At 36.1% G+C, this 12084-nt stretch overlaps 1 protein-coding gene across 2 annotated transcripts in view; it reads right to left on the bottom strand.

The window, feature by feature from the left end:
• The window catches only part of EVI5 (ecotropic viral integration site 5), a 204697-nt gene that overhangs the window by 71707 nt on the left and 120906 nt on the right, over positions 1 to 12084 (bottom strand). For both annotated transcript variants that reach the window (XM_065877096.1, XM_065877097.1), the window contains 2 exons: positions 4670 to 4804; positions 1063 to 1203 (listed from right to left, as the gene is read on the bottom strand). In XM_065877096.1, the coding sequence (XP_065733168.1) occupies positions 1063 to 1203; positions 4670 to 4804 (276 nt within the window). The remainder of the gene's footprint in view (positions 1 to 1062; positions 1204 to 4669; positions 4805 to 12084) is intronic.

Consider the following 12084-nt stretch of genomic DNA (forward strand, 5'->3'; position numbering starts at 1 on the left):
TATTTAACCCCCAGAAAATCTTAAAAGTTAAACACTATTATTTTAAATATAGAGGTGAGAAAATGGAAATTGTGAGTAAGTAACTTCAGAAAGGTCACACAGCCAGTAAGTGGTAGATGTGCGATATAAACTCAGATATAGTTCAATTTTTTTTATACTGTGGATTAATTATTGTAAAGAATACATTTTTCACCCTAATTTTTTCTGAGAGATTTTTACATTATTTTGTAATGAAATCCCAAGAAAAGGGGAAAATTGGGCCTTTCATGAATTAAGGAAACAATATTAGAAGTTGAGAGTAGTGTTCTCAAAATATCTGTGGTGAAGGACAGTTTTGTTTCATTTGTTTCTAATTTCTAATGCCACCTGATACTTCCTAAAAAAAAAAAAAAAAAAAGCCATGGCAACTTAAAGGACTAACTTCATTCTTTGCTAGATGCATCCCCCATCCCAAATTCATACCAAGATCACTATTCTGAAATGATGTGTAGTTTTTTTTTCTTCCTTCTCTCCCTTCTCTCTTATAGATTGCTTTGTTTTGTTTTATTGCTACTTATCAATAGTTTCCCTCATATGTGAATAAATTTGTGGGTGAATAAATCTGTGGGCATATAACTAACTGAATGTCTGTTTTATTTTGTGGGAAAACCATTTTCGAAAGAAGTTACAAATTCATAAACAAATTTATATTGGTGTCACCCTTCTGATGTTTCATACTGACCAATGAATTTAATATCAACAGGAGAAGAAATAAGTACTATATAAAGAAGTATTTTCTTTTAGTTCTTTAGAAAAAGTTACACAAATCACAATGGTATAACAACACAATAAAAATGACTTGATCTCTATTTTATCTTTTATTTACTTATAAGAATCAGAAAGGGAGAAAAAGCCTAAAGGTACTTTCAATTTATAAATGCTCTCAGTTTTGTATATTAAACAGGGTCTTTCTCACTTTAAACTCAGATCCTAGTGTTGGTCATTAACTACTTCAAATTCACACAAAATGGATATTCAGGTTTTACCTTTCTTTTTTAAAGCACACAAAATATTTTGATATACCTGCCAGTGTTCCTCTAAATCTTTGACTTGTTGTCTAAGTTCTTTTAAACCCGTAATAGCTTCTGCCTCTCTCAGTTTCACAGCAATGAGTTCCTCCTGAAGCCTTGCAATGTTATTCTCATCAGGAAACGAGTTGTTTCTCTAAAGCAAGAGAAAATTTAATTGGGGATTTTTTTAAATTTGAAGAATAAAATACAGCATATATAACAATAAAATACAACAAAATAATGAGCTGTTTTCTCCCATATGTAATTGTATTTAATTTTATTGAGATATAATTCACAAACCATAAAACTTACCCTTTTAATGAACACTAGTCAGTGGGTTTTGTTTTGTTTTGTTAATTAATTAATTATTTTATTTTTGGCTGTGTTGGATCTTCATTGCTGCACATGGGATTTCTCTAGTTGCAGCAAGTGGGGGCTACTCTTCGTTGCGGTGCGCAGGCTTCTCATTGCAGTGGCTTCTCTTGTTGCGGAGCATGGGCTCTAGGCATGCAGGTTTCAGTAGTTGCGGCGCGCGGGCTCAGTAATTGTGGTGCACAGGCTTAGTTGCTCTGCGGCATGTGGGATCCTCCTGGACCAGGGCTCAAACCCATGTCCTCTGCATTGGCAGGTAGATTCTTAACCACTGCACCACCAGGGAAGTCCCTAGTCAGTGGTTTTAAGAGTATTCACAGGGTTGTGCAATCAACATCACGAACTAATTTCAGAACATTTTAATCACCCCCAAAAGAAACCCTATACCATTAGCAGTCACTCTACTTTTCCCCTACCCCCAGCCCCTGGCAACCACTAATCTATGTCTCTATGAATTTGCCTATTCAGAATATTTCATATAAATGGAATCATAAAATACATGGCCTTTTATGACTAGCTTCTTTCACTTAGCATGTTTTCAAGTTTCATTTTTTTATTGCCAAATAATATTCCATGGTACAGATATACCACATTTTATTTACACGTTCATCAGTTGATGGAAATGTGGGTTGTTTCCACTTTGGGGTTACATGAATAACACTGCTATGAACATTTATGTAAAAGTTTTTGCGTGGATATATGTTTTTAACTCTCCTGAGTATATATGAAAGAACAGAGATGCTGGATCAGATGGTAATTCTAACATTTAACTTTTAAGAAATTGTCAAACTTTTCCAAAGCAGTTGCACGTTTTACATTCCCACCAGGAAGGTATAAGGGTAACTGCACTTAATGTTGAGGACACAGAAAGTCTAGCTCTGTTTTGTTTAATAAAATACTAATTATGGAGCAACAGGATTAAAAATGTTTTTCAATATGGCAGTGAACATACTAACCTCTGATTAGGACTACAAAGCATGAACATCATTTATGTTTTAAAGATTTATGGAAGAGAATAGTCCAAAATCTGTTTTGTTATATTTTCTCAGCATATCATTTTGAAAGGGGAGTGTAAAACATCTGTACCTTAGTCACTATTTATATCAATATTCAAGAAATAAGCACCAAGGTGACCTAAATATTTGCTTCAAGGGTACAAGATTTAATCTCCTACCATGCTGAAAGACCCACCACAGGATATAGGGTTGCCATATTAAACTGCTCTGGGGAATGACCAAAGAATCCTAAATTAGGCTCTAGTAAAAGCTCCTTAGGTAAACTGAAGTACTGTTGAAATATCAAGTCCTGAGTCTATGAAATTTTCTATCTGAAATATTTCATGAAGATTTTAGCCCACAGAGATGATGGAATAAAGTTATTCTTGCCAACTACACATTTTTATGATGGACTTGAAATATTTTCTCAATTGAAAACCAGAAATTTACTGTATATGCATTAAAAAAAGTATCTTGCATGAAGAAATTAACCACAGGAAGCATGAAACCTTCCAATTTCCTTTCTACTCTGTAACATGAATACCAACAAAGCTACTTAAAAATTTATTTTTAAATTGGACCCAAGGACATTTCTTTCTACCAAATATTCAAAACTAAAAGATCCAGGTTCTTACCTAAATCATGGAGCCCAGAATACTCTTAATTAGGCAATTTTTACAGCATTCTTGCCGGCTTTTTTCTCAGCAAACAGGAGAATAAGTTTTCCAAAAATAATATAAAAATAGCAAGTAGATTTCTAGCAAAATTATTCCACTATTGATTGTAGTTATACCCTATTCTAACAGTTAATGAGGTTATCTTTCATGTCCATTATTTATGAGTTTTTGACTCAATGGCTAGATACTACCCAAGGGCCAAAGAAACAAACGCAACACAGAGCCCAAATCATCTATGATTTTATAAATGAGAAAACAGAGATTCAGAGTTTGTGATTTGGAACAGAGACTCTCAAGTCGGAGGGTTGTAAGAAACCTAAAATCATTTCTATTTCCACTACTAATCTGTTCTTTAATAACTTTGAAAAAAGGTAAGTTAGCTTCTGTAAGTACACCTCCAGCTAAGATCTTCCTATGTATTCGGAGGTGGTTTTTTTGCAGCTTGGAAAGTTGTAACAGTTACACTCAGATGAAATTTTCGCTGAAATGTTTATGTATTGGTCTATTTCTACACCTCTTGCAGATGAAGGTATTATAATATTTGAAGATGATTTCTTTTTTCTCTTTAAAAAAATTATTTTTACATGAAAACAAGGTATATTTGCAATGTGTTTCAATCAAAATATTCACTCCTATATCTCAGATCTACATATTTCAAAGTAAAAATGTTCACTTGTCAGCTGAAATTTCTGATTAGACCTAATATTTGTGTACTTTTGTGCTTAGTCAGAATGCAAATTTCACAGTGGATTTTTTTTTTTTGAAATTTACCTTTTATTTGGATAAAAGCAACATGATGTATTTATATACTATAGGGATAAAAATGGTAATTTTCATTTTTTAAAAAAACTACCAATGTGATTATGTTTTTAGTTCTTTTTACTTGTGTTTAGCACAGGCTTTAAACTAAAAAATACACTATGGTCTGGATTGACCCAAAAAGTATTCCATAAATTAACAAATATATGGCAAGTTTTTCATAGCTAAATCTAATTCTTCTAGAAGTTGTTGTCTTCTGTTTAATTACATTAATTGAAATGTGCTTAAGACAAATACTTTCAGCATATTTTATATACTAAAAAACAAAACAAAAAGGGTTAGTACTGGGCCAATGGCCAAGAGGCAATATTACGACCTTGTAGACTGTTACAGTTCAAATTGTCCCACTTCCCCCACAATTTCAGAAACGAGAAGTCTGGGAGATACTGTACCAGCTGCATTTGGGTGATAGTCTAAATGCTGTAAGTACTATTCATCTTGACAATGGTTAATTTTTATCCCCTAAGTTTCTCTTCTCTGACACTTAAACATTATTCATATCAAAATTATCCTGGTTGTTTTCCTCTAAAAGGGCTCTAATCTCCATTTTTACCCTAAATATGGCAATTTGAGTAGTATGGCAACAACAAAGAATAAATGGGAATCATGTATTTTTTTCCTTTCCTCTCTTATAATACGTAAGATTTTTAATGTGCAAAAACACCAAGTCCAATTTCACTACTCAGTAAGTACTTAACAAGTATCTATCACATGTTCCATTCTAATTCGGGAATGAAAGCATTTATGTTGTTCTTACCTTTTCTATATCCAGAACTTTATCCTGCATTTCCTTTAGTGCACACTGAGACTCAGCTTCACTCAGTCGGGCTTGGACCAATTCCTTCTCTAGCTGTAGCACAAAATCTTCATTGTAGTTGGAACTGCATTTATGCTACAAGTTACAGACATACACTGAAATTTTTCATAAGTATGAACATGTATATATAATAAAAATAAGTGCAATTACACAATACAACTATTGAGGGCAACCAGACTGTAAAAGTTCCATCCACCTAATATTTCCAGCTTATCTCCTCCAATTAACTTTCCAATGAACAAAAAATTCCAGGTATGATATCTATAAAGATGATCATATTATTGGGTGTTCATAATCAGTTATTACACTAACTGAATCCAATTTATGGGAGATAAATATGTCTTTTTATCTGTCCATCCATCCAGATACTAAGAATTTGTTCCAGCTCTATAGACCTGAACTGGACAACAGTGTAACGACCAGCCATATATGGTTACAGAGCACTTGAAATGTGGTAAGTCCAAATTAAGAAAAGTTTTCAGTGTAAAATACAAACTGGATTTTGAAGGTTTAGTGTGAAATAAAAAGGCAAAATATCTCAGTAATTTGTATACTGATTATATGTTGAAATAATATTTCAAATGTCGAGTTAAACAAAATATTAATTTAATCAAATAAAATTTTTATTATTTATTAATTTCATTAATTATTAATTACTCCTTTTAACATGGCATTTTAAAATGCATCTCTGGCTCACATTATATTACTATTAGACAGCACCATTACAGACTACAGAAGTACGTATTTACTGAAAATTCTATTTTAACCTAATAGAAATAAAAACAAAGCATCCACAATTAACGTGAACCATCCTAAATCCCGAAAGAATAAAAATGTATTTGCTGTCAGAAATGTAGATCTATTTAAATATACTCATGAAAATGACTGCTGGAAGCAAAGAAAAAGAAGATGCTGCATAAAGAAATTAGCCATGGAAGCATGAAACCTTTCCATTTCCTTTCCTACTTTATACCAATACAGCTACTTTAGAAATCCCTTTTTTTAAACTAGTTTCTACACAAAGCTGTTCAAAACAGCAAAAAGATATTGAATTCACCATTATAAAAGACGTCCTAAAATAAACTATCACTTCACATTTAACTCACATAGTAAAAAAATAGCAACAACTCAAAATTCCAACATAGAGTCATAGGGAATAATCTCCCACTGAACTAGCACAAGTAAAGAATGGTTCCTTTTACTATTCAAGACATTAGGAACAAAATAGACATCAAATTAAAACTCTATTTAAAAACTATTAAATACTTAATTAAAACATATGGTACTCCCTTGCCCCAGTTACCCAAAAAGATATTTTTTAAAATGCACCATTCACTTATAAGGCAAATGAGAATTTTTTAATTCAGTGTACTACATGTTGTTTCTCCTAGTAATTTTCTGATACTATTAAAACAATATTTCAATACAAGAAGTACATCTGCAATAGGTATAACACCTTAGCAAATACTTACCTTACCAAATAGGAGAATGGCAATTTTGGAAAGACCACATCCAAAATGCAGGTGCCATAATTTTTGTTTAATTAGTCATAGTTACTTTATGAGTAATACTAGAATTTTTTGCTTTTAATCTAAAGCTCTATGTTACTTCACACTTATTTTCCAAGACTCTATCAGGAGAGCCCCAGGAGTACATCAAACCCAAATGGCCAAAATGAGAATGAAACCATTGATCTGGTATAATCCAACTGATCCAACCAAGTAAACAAAAAACTGTACTAATATTGGGAACAAATTTTTATCAATAAAATTTACAAAACTTCTAATCATCCTCTATTGTTAATGGGATACATTCTATAGTGTACATGCTATTTCTCTTCTCATATATCCCATTTGTTCCTCAACCCACTGCAAACTAGCTTTAGTCTTCATCCTTTGATGAAACTGCTCTAATCGCTAACAATATTAATACCCAATAAAATATAAAAACTCAATGGAAAGCCCTTTTGCTCAGCTCTTACCTTCACCAGAAGTCTATGGAATTTAAAACAACTGACAACTCAAAAACTTCTCCTCCCTCAGATTCTGAGGTATTACTGTTTCACGGTTCTACCTCATATCTTCTCTGTCTCCTCTGTCAGCTGAACTACTTAATTATAGGTATGTATGTCTACGTGTATCTGTGTGTGTATATGTCTGTGTGTATCAATCAGTAGGCCCCAGGGTTTCAATATTGTGTGTTTTTTCTCAATCTTCCTGTTAACTTTCTTATTTTGTAGATTCCTCCTATGTGATTTCATCCACTAATACAGTCTGTATAAAGACACTATCAGATACTGTGTACATGTAAATAGTAAAAAAAAAAAAAAAAAAGGAGGGAAAGAGGGACAGGAAGAGGGAGGAAGAAAGAACACAATAATGGAACTCTAGGGACAATAAATATATAGATATTGACAGATATACAGATACATAGAAAGCGATGACTCTCAAGTCCATATTCTCAGCTCTTTCTACTAAGCTACAGATTCATATTCACAACTTCCTACTGGTTTTGTTCATCTGTTTAGCCTCATACTCACCTCACATTCAACATGTCAAAACTGGACTCCCCATCTTTTCCTCCTCATGTATTTACTACTATATGCTAAGGATTCCACCATCTAACAACTGACCAAGTCAAAACTTCCCCTCTTATACTCAACCCATACCAAATCAATCACAAAGTCTTAGTAACTTGCACATCTCTTGAATTTGTCTGTTCCTTTCCATCTTCACAGTCATTGTTTTTATTTATGCTCTCACCTCTTTCTTTGAACCACCGCAATAGCCTTATATATCACCATCTGTTAATAGTGCTTACAGTGGGTATTATTTAATAGAGGCATACCTCATTTTATTGCTCCTCGCTTTATTGCACTTTGCAGATACAATTTTTACAAATTGTAAAGGTGTGTAGCAGCCCTACTTCAAGCAAGTTTATCAGTGCCATTTTTCCAACAATTTGCTCACTTCAAGTCAGTGTCACATTTTGGTAATTCTCACAATATTTCAAACTTTTTCATTATTATTATATTTGTTAGGATGATCTGTGACCAGTGACTTTTGGTGTTACTAATGTTGTTTGTGTTCTGACAGCTCCACAGACTGGCCATTCCCCCCATCCTTTTCCTCGGGCCTCCCTATTCCCTGAGATACAACACTACTGAAATCAGGCCATTTAATAAACCACAACGGCCTCCAAGTGTTCAAGAGAAAGAAGAGTTGCATGTCTCTCACTTTAAATCGAAAGGTAGAAATGATTAAATTTAGTGAGGAAGGCATGTCGAAAGCCAAGATAAGCCAAAAACTAGGGCTCTTGCACCGAACAGCCAAGTTGTGAATGTAAAGGAAAAATTCTTAAAGGAAATTTTTTTTTTCTTTGCGGTACGCGGGCCTCTCACCACTGTGGCCTCTCCCGTTGCAGAGCACAGGCTCCGGACACGCAGGCTCAGCGGCCATGGCTCACGGGCCCAGCCGCTCCGCGGCATGTGGGATCTTCCCGGACCGGGGCACGAACCCGTGTCCCCTGCATCAGCAGGTGGACTCTCAACCACTGCGCCACCAGGAAAGCCCCGGAAAAGTTTTTAATGTTTTTTTTTGACAATGATCCTGACTTTTAAAAAATATTTATTTATTTATTTATTTTTGGCGGCGTTGGGTCTTCACTGAGGCACGCGGGATCTCTGTTGCGGCATGCGGGATCCTTTTGTTGCGGTGGGCTGGCTCTTCACTGCAGCACGTGGGCTTCTCTCTAGTTGTGGCGCGCAGGCTTCTCTCTAGTTGTGGCGTGTGGGTTTTCTCTCTTTAGTTGTGGCACACAGGCTTCAGAGCGCATGGGCTCTGTAGTTTGCCGCATGTGGGGTCTCTACTTGAGGTGCGTGGACTCAGTAGTTCTGGAGCGTGGGCTTAGTTGCCCTGCAGCCTGTGGGATCTTAGTTCCCCAACCAGGGATTGAACCCGCGTCCCCTGCATTGAAAGGCGGATTCTGGACCACCAGGCAAGTCCCTCTTAAAGAAAATTAAAAGTGCTATTCCACTGAACATACAAATGATAAGAAAGCAAAACAGCCTTATTGCTGTTAATGGAAAAAGTTTTAGTGGTCTGGATTAAAGATCAAACCAGTCACAACACTCCCTTAAGCCAAAGCCTTATCCAGACCAAGGCCCTAACTTTCTTCAGTTCTATGAAGGCTGAGAGAAGTGAGGAAGCTGCAGAAGAAAAGTTTGAAGCTAAAACAGATTGGTTCATGAGGTTTAAGGACAGAGGCCTTTTCCATAACATAAATGTGCAAGGTGAAGCAGTAAGTTCTAACGTAGAAGCTGCAGCAAGTAATCCAGAAGCCCTAGCTAAAGTCATTAATGAAGGCAGCTACATTAAACAACAGATTTTTGATGTAAATGAAACAGTCTTCTATTGGAAGAAGATGCCATCTAAAACTTTCACAGCTATAAGAGAAGTCAATGCCTGGCTTCAAAACTTCAAAGAACAGGCTGATTTTCTTGTTAGGGGCTAATGAAGCTGGAAACTTGAAGCTGAAGCCAATGCTCACTTATCATTCTGAAAATCTTAGGGCCATTAAGAATTAGGCTAAAACTACTCTGCTTATGTTCTCTAAATGGTAACAAAGACTTGACGATAGCACATTTGTTTACAACATGGTTTATTGACTATTTTATGCCCACTGTTGAGACCTAATGCTCAGAAAAAGACTCCTTTCAAAATATTACTGCTCACTGACAATGTACCTGGTCACCCAAAAGCTCTGACGGAGATGTAAAATGAGATTAATGCTGTTTTCATGCCTGCTAACACAATATCCATTTTGCAGCCCATGGATCAAGGAATAATTCCAACTTTCAAGTCTTCAAAAAATTTAAGAAATACATTTCGTAAGGCAATAGTTGCCATAAATAGCAATTCCTTAGATGGATCTGGGAAAAGTAAATTGAAAACCTTCTGGAAAGGATTCACCATTCTAGATGCCATTAAGAACATTCATGAGGGCTTCCCTGGTGGTGCAGTGGTTGAGAGTCCGCCTGCCGATGCAGGGGACACGGGTTTGTGCCCCGGTCCGGGAAGATCCCACATGCCATGGAGCGGCTGGGCCCATGAGCCATGGCCGCTGAGCCTGCACGTCCGGAGCCTGTGCTCCGCAACAGGAGAGGCCACAACAGTGAGAGGTCCGCGTACCGCCAAAAAAACCCCAAAAAACAAAACAAAACAAAAAGAACATTCATGATTCATGGGAAAAGGTTAAAATATCAATATTAACAGGAGCTTGGAAGAAGCTGATTCCAACCCTCATGGATGACGTGGAGAGGTTCAAGTCAGTGCGAGAAGTAACTGCAGATGTGAAAACAGCAAGAGAACTAGAATTAGAAGTGGAGCCTAAAGATGAGACTGAATTGCTGTATTCTTCTCTCGTCGTACTAATTGCCACTCTAATTAAATAATTTTCACAATATCTATATAAATACTATACAATCAATGCCAAGGATAGTGTGATTTACCACTGTATTGCCAGAATTAAACCGTACTTTTCATAGTAAGTGAGAAACCTTATTTGCTGAATCAATTAGCTAGTCAACTCTTGGTTTAAAAAACAACAACAGACCCCCCCCCTGTATCATAAACCATATATTAAACAATGGGAGTGGAAATTCAATGCTGCAAAAATAACCCATAAGAATCTATTTGGGGGCTTCCCTGGTAGCGCAGTGGGTGAGGAGTCCGCCTGCCGATGCAGGGGACACGGGTTCGTGCCCCGGTCCAGGAAGATCCCACATGCCGCGGAGCGGCTGGGTCCGTGAGCCATGCCCACTGAGCCTGCGCATCCGGAGCCTGTGCTCCACAATGGGAGAGGCCACAACAGTGAGAGGCCCGAGTACCGGAAAAAAAAAAAAAAAAATCTATTTGTTTCAAAACGAAACAAAATTTGTAATAGTGTGGGGATATGGTACATTTCCACTGTTACATCCAAAGCATCTGAGAAAATGCCTGTACTATCAAAGAGTCCAGAATGATTCTATGCAAGACAATATTAAAGGAGAAAAAAACTTAAATAAAAAGTTGCTCTCCCACCCAGCATATGATCCCAAAAAAGATGTTTGTAATCCCCTCTACCACATGTTCCAATGAGTCTTTTTTTAAAAATCCAAGCAATATGGATGTACTATTTAAAGATTTGCCACACTAAACTTTTTTGAGAAATTGGGGGCTTTCCTGGTGGCACAGTGGTTAGGAATCCACCTGCCAATGCAGGGGACACAGGTTCCAGCCCCGGTCCAGGAAGATCCCAGATGCCGCGGAGCAACTAAGCCCGTGCGCCCCAACTACTGAGCCTAAGAGCCACTACTACTGAGCCTGCATGCCATAACTACTGAAGCCTGCATGCCTAGAGCCTGTGCTCTGCAATGAGAAGCCACCGCATTGAGAAGCCCACGCACCTCAACGAAGTGTAGCTCCCGCTCTCCGCAACTACAGAAAGCCCGTGCTCAGCAACGAAGACCCAATGCAGCCAAAAATAAATAAATTTATTTTTTAATTGGTATATCATTTTTAAATTATTTATTCCCAACATCTGAAAAATTACACACATCCTTTAAAAAGTGGAAGGTTATCTCTGATTATTTATACACACAAACTGCAAGATAGTTTGATGAAGAAAATGTTAACAATTATTTCCACTAAAATGAATGTTCACTTATTATTTAAGCTGAAAAGAGATGATTATATATGAATATAAAACATTTAATCTTAGACTAAGGCCAAAATTAGTTTGGAAGAAAGCTTCTGTTCAGATTTCTAGGCATACTGAGAGCTTACGAAGCTTAATGTGTTAAGTCATCAGTCTAGTTTGGATTTTTAGGAAGATGTACATAAACTTACCAATAATTACAAATTAAATGGCTTTTTCTTGAAATGTCACCAAAGTAGAGTTTAAGAGTGGTTATAATGCAGGAAGAAATATTAAACATTAATTTCCATATTCATAAAGAAAAACAAACCCACTAGGTAAATCAGGTGTGGGGCAATTCTAAATGCTGCTTAACAAACACACTTTCTAAAATAAATTATCTAGACGATTTCACAACTTGCACTAATGGATAGTTTTTAGTTTATTAATGTTTATTCATGTGTTTAATCTAAGTAAGATTAGTTTTTATTCCTCATATCAAATCCTTGGTTCTTAAAAGTATCACATAATTATTTCATATTTTCTTCTAGAATTATAGGAAGCGGAAGGAAGATCGAAAGAAATCTTGCCTAGCCTCCTGTTAAGTACTTCCTGGTACAAAGGTCCCAACAACCTCAAAAGGCAGTCATTTCAGTGCTCAGCAGCTTTAAGTGTTACAG

This window comes from Phocoena phocoena, chromosome 1 (genome assembly GCF_963924675.1).
Source record: "Phocoena phocoena chromosome 1, mPhoPho1.1, whole genome shotgun sequence".
Lineage (NCBI taxonomy): Eukaryota > Metazoa > Chordata > Mammalia > Artiodactyla > Phocoenidae > Phocoena > Phocoena phocoena.